This window comes from Sapajus apella, unplaced genomic scaffold (genome assembly GCF_009761245.1).
Source record: "Sapajus apella isolate SASKATOON/1434 unplaced genomic scaffold, GSC_monkey_1.0 scaffold69, whole genome shotgun sequence".
Lineage (NCBI taxonomy): Eukaryota > Metazoa > Chordata > Mammalia > Primates > Cebidae > Sapajus > Sapajus apella.
In genome coordinates this window covers 10,683,173-10,700,810 of record NW_022437009.1, presented here as the reverse complement: position 1 = coordinate 10,700,810, position 17,638 = coordinate 10,683,173, and the positions used below count along the sequence as shown (strand labels likewise).

The 17,638-nt window shown below is 42.8% G+C and overlaps 1 protein-coding gene and 1 long non-coding RNA gene across 6 annotated transcripts in view; one reads left to right on the top strand and one right to left on the bottom strand.

Moving 5' to 3' along the window:
• SORT1 (sortilin 1) overlaps positions 1-17,638 on the bottom strand; it is an 81,421-nt gene that overhangs the window by 27,067 nt on the left and 36,716 nt on the right. For 3 of the 5 annotated variants that reach the window (XM_032249863.1, XM_032249866.1, XM_032249865.1), the window contains exons 4-9: positions 14,004-14,106; positions 12,986-13,150; positions 9,423-9,496; positions 5,993-6,042; positions 4,287-4,417; positions 870-1,014 (exon numbers count right to left, since the gene is read on the bottom strand). In XM_032249863.1, coding sequence (XP_032105754.1) covers positions 870-1,014; positions 4,287-4,417; positions 5,993-6,042; positions 9,423-9,496; positions 12,986-13,150; positions 14,004-14,106 — 668 coding nt within the window. The remainder of the gene's footprint in view (positions 1-869; positions 1,015-4,286; positions 4,418-5,992; positions 6,043-9,422; positions 9,497-12,985; positions 13,151-14,003; positions 14,107-17,638) is intronic. The other 2 variants (XM_032249864.1, XM_032249867.1) reach the window with 1 other exon arrangement.
• LOC116531168 lies at positions 7,688-12,089 on the top strand. The gene is made up of 3 exons (XR_004260299.1): positions 7,688-7,698; positions 8,819-8,827; positions 11,699-12,089. It is a non-coding gene; the product is annotated as an uncharacterized LOC116531168 (long non-coding RNA).

Below are 17,638 nucleotides of genomic sequence, written 5' to 3'. Positions count from 1 at the left end.
GCCAGATGCTGAGTTTGTTGAATAAATTAATCGGATGCTACAGAAAGCTCTTCCCAGATATATTTTGGTGGGACAGTTTCTGTGTTTAGTTTACACATCTCTAAATCTTTACACTCTAGAACAATGCTTTTTAAACTATCTATAGTGAAGGATCAATTTGTAAGACTTCCGGCCAGTGCAGTGGCTCATGCCTGTAATCCCAGCACTTTGGGAGGCCAAGGAGGGAGGATCATGAGGTCAGGAGTTCGAGACCAGCCTGGCCAACATGGTGAAACCCTGTCACTACTAAAGATACAAAAAATGAGCTGGGTGTGGTGGCGCACGCCTGTAATTCCAGCTGCTCAGGAGGCTGAGGCAGGAGAATCACTTGAACCCAGGAGGCAGTGGTTGTAGTGAGCTGAGATCGCACCAGATTTCCAATATGTCACAAACCGACACTTTTGTAAAACATAATTAAAAAACTAATCATTAGAAAATGAAAAGTCAGACAAAATACAGACCCCTAATTTTTTATCATTAGATCCAACAGACATAAAATTGCTTTGTTGAAGGGCCAGAAGAGTTTCTAAACTCTTGCTCTCAATCTCTGTACTTATCTGGTAACAGGAAGTTTGCACATCAGTACCAGTCTGCTGACCATTCTTTGAGCAGCTCTGCTCTAGAACACCTGAACATACGCACAATCTACCTCAGAGCACCAAAACAAGTGGCATTTTTAACAGCGGCCACAGATGATTTCTAGGACAGAATAATCAGTATGACACCAATAAATTTCTAGGGGTAAGGGGAAAACTCAACATGTAAAAAGGAAAGCTGCTCAAAGTTTACATCTCTATGCTTTCAAGGGTGGGCCACCAAAAAGCTCTTACCTCCAGGTTCATCTACATGCATGAATACCATGTCATCATTCGCTGCCAGAATAGAATAGAACTGTTCCTGTCCCACAGAGGGGAGTTGGGCCATGCTCCACGTGTCCCCTTGATCTGTTGAAACGTGGATCCTTCTTGTTGTATCCTAGAACAGATGCCAATATTTATCTTTCTAATTTTCTGCCAAGATGCCACGTGCAGGGACACGAACAAGAATGTTTTTTCTTTTTTTGGAGACCGAGTCTCACTCTGTAGCCCAGGCTAGAGTGCGGCAGTGGCACAATCTCGGTTCACTGCAACCTCCATCTCCTGGGTCCCGGTTCCCGCAATTCTCCTGCCTCAGCCTCCCAAGTAGCTGGAATTATATGCATGCACCACCATGCCCAGCTAACTTTTATATTTTTAGTAGAGGCAGGATTTCACCATGTTGACCAGGCTGGTCTTGAACTCCTGACTTGTGATCTGCCCGCCCTGGCCTCTCAAAGTGCTGGAATTACAGGCATGAGCCACTGCACAGGCCCAAGAATATTTTAAATAATTACTATTATCAATTTCTCCACTGGGTACAATTGCTATAAATGAAAGGTCATAGTACCAATTACCGAAGCAATTTCTAGCTGCTAGCAAAGTTGTAGGTAATAGAACAATCCATTCTGTTCTAAATAAGGCTATCTTGGCTTTCTCTTTGAATTCTTCACTCTGATGCAGCCCTGTAACATACTATATGTCCTGATCTCTGATAGTCCATCTCCTTCCGCAGAGCTAAGGATTTGATGGGAACATTACTAGGCTGCCTTTACAGCCATTTGCATATACTCACTCCAATAATTCTTAAAATGATGACTGCTGTGTAAAAGTTTGGTCCCTTTCAGACAGTCCTTGCATAATTTAAATCACTATATAATTAAGAGTCTAGAAAATAGAGATGAAACCCATGTTTGGGAGATCACAAGAAAAGTCAAGATGTAACACACCTCCTCTCTAAGGAAGTCTCTCAGAATGGCCAGGAGGAAGGGAATAGGCATGGGCTGGAAAGAGGCCACCTAACTCGATAGTGCTGATTTCCTTCTCCCTCCCAGTCTTCTTTGCTGGATTCTTCTCTTTCCAACCTTTCAGTCGTGGGTGCTTCAGGGATTGCTCGGTCCTCCCACCTTTTTGCTACCTACTTACTCCTCCACAAGGTATCATCTAGTCACATGGCTTCAAATACCATAGCAATTAGGAAGATTCATATACTCAAATGCTCACTTAACATCTCCATTCGGATATCTAATACATGTCTCATATCCAGAACTGAATTTTTTTTTTTGTTGCTGTTGTTTTTGTTTTTTTTTGAGACAGTCTCACTCGGAGTGCAGTGGCATGATCTTGGCCACTGCAACCTCCAACTCCAGAGTTCAGGTGATTCTCATGTCTCAGCCTCCCAAGTAGCTGGGGTTATAGGTGCGTGCCACCACGCCCGGCTAATTTTTTGTATTTTTTAGTAGAAACAGGGTTTCACCATGTTGGCAAGGCTGGTCTCAAACTCCTGACATCAAGTGATCTGCCTGCCTTGGCCTGCCAAAGAGCTGGGATTACAGGCCCAAAACTGAATTCCTGATTTTTCTCCCACAACCTGCTCCTTCTGCAGTCTTTGCCATCCCAGGAAATGGCACCACCATTCAGGGGCTCAGGATGAAGACTCTGAAGGTACCCTTGAATCTGCTCATTCTCTCACAACCCACATCAAATCCATCAGCAAGTCCTATTAGCAATATGCTTATAAATATATCCATAGTCTCGCCCACTGCCAAGGGCCTGGCCCAGCTACCACCTCCCTGGCTTGGACTCCTGAGACAGCTCCTGGCACTCCTGCTGCTTCCGTGCGTGCCCCTGTCAGGCTGTTCTGTGCACATCTATTCTTCAAAGGGAAGCCAAATCCCAGCATTCCTCTGCTCACAACCCTCCCACAGCTCCCAGCACAGGAAGAGTAAAGCCCACATTTTAATTGTGACTTAGAAAGGCCATGTAAGGTCTGGTCGGGCCCGCCGTGGTCCCACTTTGGACTACTCTTCTCTGTGCTCCCCTCATACTGCCCTTCTCCCCTTTGCTTAGATTGATTAAGCATGCTCCAGGCTGAGGGTCTCCGCACTGGCTGTGCCTCCTCCTACTCTCCTCCCAGATGGCCACACGGTCATGCTCTCAGTTCACTTAGGTCCCCGAGAGCCCATCCTAAACACCCTGTCAAAAGAGCACTGACTCCTGACACTGTTTCCTTACTCTGCTTTAGATTGTATTTCAAAAAATATGGCTGTTATATTTTTGGTAGAGATGGGGTTTCACCCCGTTTTAATTACCGGATATACACACACACACACATATACATATTTATATTTATTTATGAGACAGGGTCTTGAGCTGTCACCCAGGTGTGATCACAGCTCACTGCAGCCTTAACCTCCTAGGCTCAGGTGATTCCCTCACCTTGGCCTCCCAAGTAGCTGAGACTACAGCCGCACACTACCATGTCCACCATGCCCAGCTTATTTTTCTATTTTTTGTAGAGATAGGGTTTTGTCATGTTGTCCAAGCTGGTCTTGAACTCCTGGGCTCAAGGGATCCACCTGTCTCAGCCTCTCAAAGTGCTGGGATTACAGGCGTGAGCCACCACCCCCAGCCTTCATATTTATTTTTTGAGTATTTATTTTCCCCCTTAAATATAAGTTCTCAGAACAAGAAATTTACCTGTTTTGTTCACTGCCACATTCCTGGGACATAGAATAGTACCTGGCATAGAGTAGGCACTCAGTTAATGTTATCTAATTGTATTTTTATTCTTGGATAATGAGCAGGAGTTTGCTTTCTACAGACGTCCATGTCTGAGTAATGCTCAAACACTGGATCAAAACATCCTGGCTGGATGTAGTGGCTCACGCCTATAATTCCAGCACTTTGGGAGACCGAGGTGAGCAGATCACCTGAGGTCAGGAGTTCAAGACCAGCCCAGCCAACATGGTGAAACCTCATCTCTACTAAAAATACAAAAATTAGCCAGGTGTGGTAGCGCACACCTGTGGTAGTAGCTACCTGGGAGGGTGAGGCAGATGAATACCTTGAATCTGGGAGGTGGAGGCTGCAGTGAGCGAAGATTGCATCACTGCACTCCAGCCTGGGCAACAGAGCAAGACTCTGTCTCAAAAACAAAAAAAAAAATCCCAAAAAAGATGCCAGAATTCACATGGTGGCAGGAGGCCAAAGTGCAGAGTAGCCTATCAGAGTTAATCATCCTCTGCGAAAAGAATCAGCCCCAACACTTAACAGTGGTATTAAATATAGCAAATAGACAAGAAACTCTGTCAGTGCCAAGTAATAAAGATAATCTACATGAGAGATATTTGCAGAAATATCAGACCCCAAAAAGAAAAGGGAAATACTTACCTTATCAGCCATCACAGAAGCAAAAAGGAAACGTCCCCCAAGACCAAATGAGTAGATTTTCACGCCAATAGTTTTGAAGCTTTTTCCCAAGTCTGAAGTTCTCCATAATTCCAGAGACCCAAGGTCAGCTTCTTAAACAAGACAAAATATTAATTAAAATTTCACTTACTGGTTAGTCTAGTTCAAAGCAATTGTTTTAGAATTAGTCTTAATTTTATAGCTAAGCATTTAAAATACTATGCATGTTAATAAAGTGACAACATAAAATGTGATACAGTATCAGATATAGGGAATTCATATTTGGGATTGACTGATTGATTGATTGAGACGGAGTTTCGTTTTGTTGCCCAGGCTGGAGTGCAACGGTGTGATCTCAGCTCACTGCAACCTCTGCCTCCCAGGTTCAAGCAATTCTCCTGCCTCAGCCTCCTGAGTAGCTGAGATTACGGGCATGCGCCACCATGCCCGGCTAACGTTGTATTTTTAGTAGAGACGGGGTTTCTCCATGTTACTCAGGCTCGGCCTCCCAAAGTGCTGGGTTTACAGGGGTGAGCTATAGTGCCTGGCTTGGGTTTTATTTTATACGTTTGAGATTTTATGCTTGATGGAAAGATAAGAGATTACCTAATACCAATACAGTGTTTCATAAAAACATCAAAGTGACAGCATGCTGCTTTACTTTCTTCATGGCACAGTTTGGAATGATCTTATCCTATTTTAAATTGTCTTGAGTTTTCTCTTTTCTTTTAAGAGCTGGGGTCTTGCCACATTGCCCAAGCTGTCCTTGAATTTCTGGGCTCAAGCAATCCTGCCGTCTCAGCCTCCCAAGTAGCTGGGACTACAACCATCATGCCCAGCTTGTGCTCTGGTTTTCTTGTTTATCATCCAACACCCCTACTTGAATTTACATTCCATGAGGGCAGGCCTTGGGTGTTTTGTTCTCTCCATTCTTAGAATAGTGTTTAGCTTATGAGTAGGTGCTCAAATACCTGTTGAATGAGTAAATGAAAGATTTTGCTTTCTGCTTTCAAATTGTATCACAGGGCTGGGCGTGGTGGCTCACACCTGTAATTCCAGCACTTTTGGAGGCAGAGGTGGGTGGATCATGGGTCAGGCGTTCGAGACCAGCCTGACTAACATAGTGAAACCTCGTCTCTACTAAAAATACAAAAATTAGCCTAGTGTGGTGGCAGGTGCCTGTAAACCCAGTTACTCGGGAGGCTGAGGCAGGAGAATCGCTTGAACCTGGGAGACGGAGGTTGCGGTGAGCCGAGATCCTGCCACTGCACTCCACCCTGGGCAACAGTGTGAGACTCCATCACAAAAAAAAAAAAAAAAAAAAAAAGAAATTGTGTCATAGTTTGGGAAGCCAGTTGCGTCTGCCAATATAAACACAACCCATGCTTTTCTGCAGAAATCACTATGCATTTCAATTTGCTATTGTCTGTAGCATGATATTTGCTTTATGTAAATACATTGCTAAGATTAAATACTGCTTCTACGTAGAGCCTATATTTTTATTTGATCTGGGTAGTGCAGTAATTTGGTTTTACTTTCAAGATTTTAATAATCACTAACAGCTATCTTTAGCTATTACAATTTCAGGAGAATGGAAGGATCTTTTATGTTTCTACTTCGCACAATGCAGAAAATTCTACCACGAATGGACAACAGAACACTATTTTCTCGGACTAAAATATACTTACTGCAGGAGCCATTCGCATATGTGGTAAAGAAGATGGTGCTGTCTGATCCCCTACAATGAGGCAAAAATGGGGAGAGGAAATGGTTTAAGATTGCTGAAGAACTGTGTCGACCTTATTCACCAACCTCCTAGCAGTCTAACAAGCTTCATTCACAGGCACCAACAAGCACCACCTCTCAGGTGCTGAGCCCTGGTCCTTCACAGCTCTGACCGTCAAGCTCCCCAACTGCCCAGTCCACATGTTCCCCGCAGACTACCACTTCTTTACGTGAACTCTTTCAGCCAGTCATCCTGGTCTACTCACCCTCTCCACATCTGCCTCTGACATTTCTGATGGTCACAACTGGGGGGTAGGTGGGTGGGGGAGTTGTTACTGGCATCTACTGGGTAGAGGCCAGGGATGCTGCTACACATTTTATGATGCACAGAACAGCCCTCCACGATAAAGAATTCTTTGACCCAAAATGTCATTGGTGCTGAGGTTGAGAAACTGTTTTAGAGCACTATACTGTCTGCACAGCCACTTGGCGTGCATTTGCCTCCTGTTTTTAAATTTTAATTGCATAGTATATGCCTTGCCTTTCCTACTATATAAATTAGCTTCTTCAGAGCAGGTACTATGCTTTGCTGAATCTAGTTCAGAATCTAGTTCAATGCTTTGTATGAGCTAAATAATTTAGTTCTTCCATCTCAAATAGACAACTAGGTCAGAGGTTGAATTATTTAAAATGTAACCTGGAAAGGGAGCTTGCAGGGAACTAGATTTAGACCCTGCTGGGGCTTATTAGATTACAACCAAAAAAAGGTGTTGGTTCTGAGCATGTTCTTTCAGAACTTTAGGTTGTAAATTCCTAGAAACTAAAGATCAAAAAGCGTAAGTGAACAGTTAGCAGCAGCCTGGTTATCCATATTTAGACACTAAACAAAGAAACATGTTACAAAAGTAAAATCCTTGCATAGGATACAAAATACTATTTGAAAAATCGCTTTTTAATTTTAAAGATAAGTTTTTGTTTAACAGATGGAGGCTTGCTCTGTCACCCCGGTTGGAGTGCGGTGGAGCAATCACAGCTCACTGCAGCCTCAAACTCCCCAGCTCAAGCAATCCTCCCACCTCATTCTCTTGAATAGTGAGGACTACAGGTGTGCATCACCATGCTTTTCTTTTTTCTTTCTTTGTATTAATTTTTTGTAGAGATGGGGTCTCACTATATTGCCCAGGCTGGTTTTGAGTTCCTGGTCTCAAGCGATCCTTCCATCTCAGCCTTCCAAAGTGTTTGGATTATGGGTATGAGCCACTGCACGTGCCTAAAGATGAGTTTTAATGATTAAAAATTAACAAAAATTAGCCAGGTGTATGCCTGTAGTCCCAGCTACTGGAGAGACTGAAGTGTGAGGATCACTTGAGCCCAGGAGGCAGAAGCTGCAGTGATCAAAGATCGTGCCACCACATTTTAGCTTGGGTGACAGAGCCAGACCTTATCTCCAAAAAAAAAAAAAAAAATTATGAAGTCTTATTTACACATGACCTACATGTTTTAGGTCCATTAGGAGTGAAACAATTTAACTTAGTTATCATAAAAATTACTTTCATCTAGCGTGGTTGCTTACACCTGTAATCCCAGCACTTTGGGAGGCAGAGGTGGGTAGATCACGAGGTCAGGAGTTCAAGACCAGCGTAGCCAACATGGTGAAACCCAATCTCTAGTAAAAATACAAAAATCAGTTGGGTGTGGTGGCTTGTGCTTGAAATCCCAGCTACTCAGGAGGCCGAGGCAGGAGAATCACTTGAACCTGGGAGGCGGAGATTGCAGTGAGCCGAGACCATGCCATTACACTACAGCCTGGGTGACAGAACAAGGCTCTGTCTCAAAAAAAAAAAAAATTACTTCCTTCCTGATAAAACTGTATAAGGTACAAACACAATTCATTAAAATACATAAAATGAAAGCAAATGTGGCATGTGTACCAGAGTGGTGCTGTAAAAACCTCATAAAAAAACATTTCTGGGGCTAGGCATGGTGGTCCACACCCATAATCTCAGTACTTTGGGAGGCTGAGGAGGAAGGACTGCTTGAGTCCAGGAGTTTGACAGTGACACCCCTCATCTCTAAAAAATAAAAATACAAAAATTAGAGAGACATGGTGGCACGTGCTTATAGTTCCAGCTACTTTGGAGGCTGAGGCAGGGGGAGGACTGCTTAAGTTCAGGAGGTCAAGGCTGCAGTGAACCATGACTGTGCCACTGTACTGTAGCCTGGACGAAAAAGCAATACCCTATCTCAAACACAAGAAACATTTCTAGAAAAGGCCCACTTTGTTTAAGCAACATATTTAATATTTTAATCAATCTTGGTAGACATATTCCACACTTTCCTGATTCCCAGAGTACAGGAAACTCTTGGGATTGTGGGTCATCATCATGAACATCAATTTTATCAAACCATAACACAGTGTTCCCATTAGAAGCTACTAACATAAGTGTACTTTCTTGATCTAGCACTAAATAATTTCATACTGTTACATTCTCTAAGTTTTTGCCTGCTCTTTCATAGTAATTCCATCTCCTTCCAGCTCTCACGCTGTAATTCTAATGCTGCTACATGCTTATTGCAGCAGCTACACACCCCACCTCTGGAACCAATCTGCTGTAAACTGGGATTCACACATAAGCTGAAATTAGTCAAAGGGGAAGGAGAAAGAGGCTCTAAACAACATTCTGAGCCTAATCAGATTTTGGAGGCATGAAGTCTCTTAATTCAATTCTTGCTTAGCCATCCCCATATTCTCCAAATAAATCTCCCTTCACAAAAGGAAAAAACTAAAGCCCAGAAAGGTTGAGCCCCTGAGTAGCAGCAGAGTGAGGATAGAACAAAGGTAACGAGACTCCCAAGTGAGAGCTCCCTCCACTCCATCCTCTTTAAGTAGGCACCCAGAGGGGCAGGGCGTCTCTCTGAGAGAAGTGAATGAGTTTTAGAGTGCAGCGTGAATTGGGAGTCTAGAAGCTCTTTCAGCTTTCTTCCTGATTCCTTGTCATGTTCTACATGACTGAAATGGAACTCTAGACAACAGAGTGTAAATCTGGGCACAGAGAAGTATTTAAATCCCTAAATTAAAGCTATATTTTGCTTATTCCAATTGATGTCACCATTCATAGAGAATAAACCCTGGGAAGGCAGCAGCAACTCAGTCACATGCCTTGTTTTATACTTTATGTTCTAATGTTTAAGTGAGACTAAGTCTTCTTTTCCAGCAGAATGAGAAGCTCCTCCAGCTCAAGGCCTGTGTCACACCCCTCTCTGATATCCCTTATGGCACCCTAAAGAGTACCTGGCACATAGTTAAGTGCTCAATATTCATTCATGTGATTTTTGGCAGCACTATCAGGAAGGGTTTAGGGCTCCGCACAGATGGAGTCTTCTGTTACTCACCATTTGGCCAAACATACTGCTTTGTGGATTTCTTCCCATTTTCCCCCAAAATTCTTGGACACCCACAGGCCATTCTGAAAGATTATAAATGACTTATCAAAATTCTAGCTTTATCCTGTGCCGTTGCTTGTATGACCTTTAATAATTCATATTCAATCATTCAGGACAGTAAAAACAAACACGGAAGCTCCATCAGAGCTGCCCAAGCTCCACAGATGCACACATGGCTTATCTGGACCCTTTCGGGGTCTTGCAAGTTCAGAATAACAAATGTGTATGAAGTGCCTACTATATGCAAGGCACTGTACGGATGTTGCACTGCGGATACAAAGATGAATAAGACACTCCCTGCTCTCAAGGGCTCAAAGTTTAACAAGGGGCATAGATAAGAAGAAAGTTCAACACTATGCAGAGTTATAAAATGTGGTCTAGCGTAGAAGTGGGGAGAGGAGGGGCACTACATGAGAGATAGTTTCCTGAAGAAGACAGCTGCACTGAGTTTTAAATGATGAGCAGTGGTACCAAAAGAAGGCAAACTGGGAGATGAGGTGTTGCTGCACAAATAGAGACTAGTATTAGCAAAGGCGAGGAGGTCACAAACCCTGCAGTGTGTGCAGGGAGCTAAACGCCATCAGACATTACTGGAGTGCAAATTCCAAGGTGAGCAAATGAGAAACTAACGCTAGGGAGAAAGGTGAGGCCAGCTCACAGAGAACCTTCCTTCTGTGACCCGCTTAGGGCTCCGGGGTTTATTGCATATGAGGTGCTCTCAGGAGGAATGTGTGCTAAGCAGGAGGATGACACAGTCCGTTTCACTTTTTTAGGTGGAATACTTGGATGAGAATGGGAAAGATGGATTTCAGAGGGTCCAGACTAGAGGCAGGAAAAGCAGTGAATGACTGCCGCATTAGTTCAATAAGAGCTAATGAGGTATGAACACTGGCCACGAGAAACAGGCTCTGTAAGAATTTAGAAGCTAGCATAGTAGAAATGGACGACTTTTCCTGCAGGGCAGGATAAAAGGTAGGGGTGTGTGTGCACACATGCGTGTCTAAGTTGATCACTCTGGTTTTCTGGTTGGGGTACAGGATGCATTGTGATATCATTAACTAGTATAAGGATTAAGGGAAGAAGATCATGTCTGAGAAGAGTAGGGAGGAAGCTCAGTTTTAAATTGATTTAAGGTGCTTGTGGGACATCCAACCAGAGATATGCAGAGGGCAGCAAGACAGAAATATGATGCATTGGGGGAAAGCCAGGGCTAGAGATAAGGATTTGAAAATCTCAAAAATTATAGCCGGTGGTAGTAAAATGGTAAGAGTGGAAGAGACTGCTCAGTGAAATGAGCAGTAGGCATTTAAGGGTAGGTTGAAAGGAGGTTAAGGAAATACTAAGAAGGAATAGCTAGAATGGTAGAAGAACTAAAAGGAATGAAGGTCACCGAAGTCAAACAATTAGCATTCTCAAAAGGAGGGATTGGCCAATAGTTTGAAATGCAGCAAAAACCCGAAAAAATGATGACAGACATGACATGACACTGGCAATGTGAGCTTACTGAGCTCGGCCTCAGTGGAGATGGGACAGAGATGTCCTAGTCTAGCTGAAATTAAATGTAACTTATTTAGGCACAATTTACCTTCGGTACTCCTGTACTCTCACCTACCACTCTCCTTTAACTTCTTCTCGCCTGGTAGCATTCACATCCCAGTATTTCTAATTTACCTAATTCTACTTATAAAGACAAGACAGAATCTGATATCACTGATTCGCACTTTAGTACAAATTGGTCCCTCTTCTCCACCCCAATTATATGTACTTCAGACGTACCCTTCCTGAGGACATTGCTGTTTTAATAAACCTGAGACATTTGATAAAGGAGATGCGGTGGTCAAAGGGCAGATCTGCGGGTCTGTTCATTCCTAGGGAGGGCTTCTTACTCCCTTGGAGCGCTTTCAGCTTAAGCTGCTGGAGGCCAATATCCAGGAACTGTTGTTCTAACATCTGAAGCTTACTCCCCAGCAAGCTAGTTTCCTTCCTCTGGCCTCCACTGCTAAGCAAAACTCTGACCCTTCTGGAGCCCCTCCCATCTATGCTCAAAAAATCTCCCAGCGTGGTGGCACGCGCCTGCAGTCCCAGCTACTTGGGAGGCTGAGGCAGAAGAATTGCCTGAACCCAGGAGGCGGAGGTTGCAGTGAGCCAAGGTGGTGCCACTGCACTCCAGCCTGGCGCCTGGTGATGGAGCGAGACTCTGTCTCAAAAAAAAAGAAAAAAAAAAGCCCCGAACCCAGACCTCTCTTCCAGTGCCCTTCATCCTCCCTATGTCACCTTTGCTCAGCCTGACTAGTTCACAGTTGATCTTGTTTCTGATCCCAAAGCAGTCAGCACAGCAATGACTCTCAAACTTTGGTGCTCAGGCTCAGCTCGGGAGCCTGTTAAAAATATTAGCCACCCCACAACAGAAGTCATTGATTTATTATATCGGGATTTGGACAAAGGGATGTGCCTCTTGAACTCGTTCCTCAGGTGTTTCTATCTGATGAGAAAAGGCCATAAAAATGTAAAGTATAATTCTGATTACAGTCTAGCAACTCAGACACTTTGGGCCCTTAACCACAGTAAAGGAGACTGGTCCTCCCGGAAAGGAGAAGCTGAATGTGTTCATCAAAGAACTTTCAGAAGAGAAGTGGGAGGGTCAGGGAGACACACTGGTTTCTGTGGAAAGTATAGGAATGTGGTGGGGAACGCAGGGATTTAAGACTCTTAATACGTGAGTCTTTATTTTTTTTTTATTTTTTATTTTTTATTTTTTGAGACGGAGTTTTCGCTCTTGTTACCCAGGCTGGAGTGCAATGGCGCGATCTCGGCTCACCGCAACCTCCGTCTCCTGGGTTCAGGCAATTCTCCTGCCTCAGCCTCCTGGGTAGCTGGGATTACAGGCACGCGCCACCATGCCCAGCCAATTTTTTTTGTATTTTTAGTAGAGACGGGGTTTCACCATATTGACCAGGATGGTCTCGATCTCTTGACCTCGTGATCCACCCGCCTCGGCCTCCCAAAGTGCTGGGATTACAGGCTTGAGCCACCGCGCCCGGCCGATACGTGAGTCTTTAAATACTCATGACATTTAATACATGAGTGTCAAAGACTGAAAGCCATATGTTTTATAAACTGAGAACCTAACAAAAAAGAAAAAAAATTAGAAAGATGTTTGATCACAGGAAAGGAACAATGATAACATCAGAAGTTTGACAATTTATGCTTGTCCCTTGTAGCACGAGAATGATTAAACTGTTTCCTAGTTCATTACTCCAATACCATATAGTTGCTTAAAAAAATTACAATGATGACTAGGCATCATACTTACCTGGAATAGATAGCACATGGAAATCATGTCTTTTACCAAATAGAAAAAAAATGTTAAAAAAAAAAATACATACTTCATGCCATAAGGAGATTCTAGAAAGAAGTCTAATATAAAAGCATTTCCTACAGAGTCCTTATAAGACAGTATATTTGAGACTATAAAATGCAAAAGGTAAGCCATGTTCCTCATCTGGACTTACTTCAGTGCTGAGAGCTAAAAGATAGTCAGAATTCTGAGGGCTATACATCATCTGAGTGAGAGGATGAAAAGGGAGATCTGTTTGCACAAAATTCTTCGCAAAATCTGATGATCTGAAGATTCTTCCTCCGCGACTTCCTCCAGATACTTCTGCTGTTAATACCACCTGACAGGAAGAGGAAAGATCTGATTCAGGGTATGATACTCTCTATGTAAGCACAATCTATGCAAGCACAAAAGTTCTTACACCATTTTCACCAGACATTGGTTAAGAAATTTTAGCTCTAAAAGTAAGAAGAGTTATAAAAACAGATTAGTTGCTTCCATTCTACTCCTTAGGTCTTAGTCTTATCAAAAAATAACATCTGAACTGAGTGGGGCATCGTATCTGTGAATTTAAGCCTAGGCTTGAGAGAGATTAGTTTTCCAAAAGATTAAAATGTTGTCACAGGGAATATACATTGTAATGTTAAGCAAGTGCTGCATAATTATTAAGAGTTTTGGTGCACCTTGGGCAGGGAACAAAAAAAGAAATCTGTGTGCTCAAGAGTTCCATTCTAATATGATCAGTATTAAATTGTGTTTAAGGCCGGCACAGTGGCTCATGCCTGTAAACCCCAGCACTTTAGAGGGTTGAGATGGGTGGATTGCTTGAGCCCAGGAGTTCAAGACCAGCCTGGGCAACATGGCAAAACTCTGTCTCTACAAAAAATACAAAAATTACCCAGGAGAGGTGGCAAGTGCCTGTAGTCCCAGTTACTCAAGTGACTGAGGTGGGAGGATCCCTTGAGCCTGGAAGGTCAAGCTGAAGTGAGCTGTGACGTTACCACTGTACTCCAACCTGAGGGACAGAGTGAGACCCTGTCTTAAAAAAATTGTGTTTAATTTTAAAATATACATATAGCAATACTAAACTAAAATACACTAGTGTTTTTCACTGGACCATGCCAATACTAACATCTGACAGCCCTGCGTGTGGTATCAAGCACAAGCTTTATGTATCTAAGAATGAGTCTCACCTTTCCAGAGTTCTCAGGACCAATAGCCATGCCAAATTCAGTTCGAATAAAGGTGTTATTGATGAGATTTGTAATATCCTTAAAGTTCTTTCCATAATCCTCACTGAGAGGAAGAAAAAAAGGGCAAATTTAGGGTGCAGTGGTCATGGATATTACTGAGTTCCTACCCAGCTCTCATTCCCCTTTCCACCCACCATGCCGAGAGACTCAGCTTACCCTGAACAGTCACATTCTTAGCTCCAGAGGTACCCTGATGAGTCTGAAGAACATTCCAACCCCCTCACTGGCGATGGGGGTTCAGGAATCAGGGAGTAACTCAGGATGGGCCAATGAAACAAATGGGGGTTAATTTGGGGTCTGCCTCCCACTTATGATAGCCACCTGATGGAATGGTCTATATTCTTTCAGACCAGCAGTTCTCAATCAGGGTGTTTTTGTCCCCCAAGAAACATTTGGCAATGTCTGAGGACCTTTTGTCTGAGATGATCACACTGTCACCCAGGCTGGGGTACAGTAGTGCAATCTCAGCTCAGTGGTGCAATTCCCAGGCTCAAGCGATTCTCCAGCCTCAGCCTCCTGAGAAGCTGGAATTACAGGTGTATGCCACCATGACTGGCTGATTTTTGTATTTTAAGTACAGACAGGGTTTCACCATGTTGCCCAGGCTGGTCTTGAACTCCTGAGCTCAAAGCGATCCGCCTGCCTCAGCCTCCCAAAGTGCTGGGATTACAGGCATGAGCCACCACACCCAATCCTGGAGATATTTTTGATTATCACAATGCAGGGCTGAGGTGCTATTGGCATTAAGTAAGTAGTAGCCAGTGATATTGCCAAATATCCTACAATGCACAGGACACTCCCACAATAACAAAGAATCACCTGGCCCCAAATGCCAAAAGTACTAAGGTTGAGAAACTCCAATGATGTAGTATTTAACATGAAGTAAAAAAGATTCGCTATCATCATTCTGTCACAATGAGAGCACAGAGGAGGTAATTCCAGAATTCCTGAGAAGCAGAGCCTATGATACTGAATTAAATTGACCCTGAAGTCTGCCATTCCTCCGTACTTAGTTACAGAATCAACTATTCCCTTATTATTCAAGTTAGTTAAGGTGGGAATCTATGCAAAGTGTAGCCAAAGGCTTCCTAACTAATCTATTAATTCACAGTATTTATGAAAAAACTGTAAGTAGGTCTTGCAGCTGTAACGTCTAAAAGTTTTTTTCCCCCTAGAAGCTACCATCCCTAGGCACAAGTCTCTACGGCATTCAGTACACGAAATACAGCTAGGAAAAAACAAACAAACTTAATCTCAACTCTCAGGGTTTCAAAGCTTTTTCCAAAAGTTCATTCCAACATTATCTTTGAGAAGTATTTGAATCAATGTTTAGATTCTGGGAAATAAGAGCAAAAATTCCATAGCTGTCTAACCCTGACAAGTTTAATACTATGCATAGCTCTCTTACACAACACACAATGCTAAATCTTAACGTTCATTAAAGTATCCATCAATGGAGACAACCGTGCACTGCAAATTTTTGCCCACAGATAAATGTAATCTGCAGTGGTGTTCAATGATAGAATACAGTCATGTGTTGCATGAAGATGCTTTGGTCACCAACAGACTGTTTATATGATGGTGAGTCCAGACGATTACAGTACTATATTGTTACCATGCCTTTTCTATGTTTAGATATACAAATACTTACCACTGTGTTACAGCTGCCTACAGTATTCAGTACAGTAACATGCTGCACAGGTTTGTAGCCTAGGAACAACAGGTTATACCATATATCTGCAGTGTGTAGTAGGCTATACCGTTTAGGTGTAAATAAGTACACTCTGATGCTTGCACAGTAATGAAATCACCTAATGATGCACTTCTCAGAATGTATCCCCAGCAGTAAGTGAAGCTTTAATGTACATCATGTAAATGGATGTTGCAGGTTTTCGTAGCAGCCTCAACAAATAAAGAATCGCAGAACCCTGGGTGATGTAAGGGACTGAAGTGAACATCTTGTCCAACTCCCTCATTTCACAGATGAGGAGTTGCAAGGGAAGGTGATTTATCAAAAGTCAAATCGTTAATTAAAGGCAAAAATGAAACTATAGACCAAGTCTCTGAACTCTTAGCCCTAGACTAGAGGCAACTCTTAATTATCTGTGAGGACTTTTCCCTTACAAACTGGGGTCTTCCTCTATCTTGCTGGGGGCTTATGACCTGGCAGAAGAGATAAGCTAAAAGAAAGTAGAAGACAGGAGGGAAGTATACATGCAAGTATGTAGGGGTCCCTGATAATATGTTAAAGCAAACTACATATGTCTAAGTTGTCTGAATGGCTCTATCTTTCCTTAAGTACATATATACACACAGAAAATTCCTAGATAAATGAAACAGGCATTGGACACCACCCAACAGAATCCTATATTATTACCCTTCCTTTGGCTTTGGAGTAGAAGATCAGCTCTTATCTTCCTGACAGCTGGCCAAGAGATGTGCATAAACAATTCCCAGCTCTGGAGTGCATATATCATCAACAGCCCTGTAAACCTTCCAAAGGGGTTGAAGCAGCCTGATTATCACTAGTTTACAAATCTGTCCTCTTCCATGACATCCCCCAGGGAATCTCCACAAACCTGTTGGCAAGCCTGGTTGCTCTTTAAGAACTTGGCACAACAAACACATCCCTGCCCTTCAGAAAAAGAAATCAGCATGAGCAAAACAAAAAATCACCTGCTACAGCACTCTGATACTTTAGTCAGTTAAACAAATAGAGAAAATGAACTAGTATCAACCTGCTGGGACTTAAGTAGGGTTCCAGCAAGGCCACTTTGGGTCCAGGCGTATATTTTTAACATAATACTTTATTTAAATATAGGTTTATTTTCTATCAGCATACATATCAGCATATAACATACATCATGAAGAAGAAATCAATGAAGCAACTTTGGTTAATAAATCTACTTTTCAAATTCCGTATGATAATTAATATGAACAGCTGTCAAATGTCAAGTAAATGATTAAAACCCTGTGAAACCAACTGCTTTAGAAACAAATCTTTTTGGCCAGGTGCAGTGGCTCATGCCTGTGATCCCAGCACTTTGGGAGGCTGAGGCGGGTGGATCACGAGGTCAGGAGGTCAAGGCCAGCCTGGCCAAGATGGTGAAACCCCATCTCTACTAAAAATACGAAAGTTAGCCAAGCGTGGTGGTGTGTGCCCATAACCCCAGCTATTCAGGAGGCTGAGGCAGGGAACTGCTTGAACTCGGGAGGTGCAGGTTAGAGTGAGCCGAGATCGTACCACTGCACTCCAGCCTGGGTGACAGAGTGAGACTCTGTCTCAAAAAAAAAAAAAAAAAAGAAAGAAAAGAAAAAAAACCAAGTCTTTTTAATAACAATTCTATGCATCAACACTAATATCCACTCTTTCTGGTTACCAAAAATCAATGATCACTTTTGCATGTATCCATGGTGTAAACATGCACATGTTTATAACTCAAGAAAATAAAGCTAAAATACAAATCTGTTTGGAACAGAGCTTATCTTAGCTTGGGCTGCTATAAGAGAATATCATAAACTGGGTGGCTTATAAACAGCAAACATTCATTTCTCACAGTTCTGGAGGTTGAGAA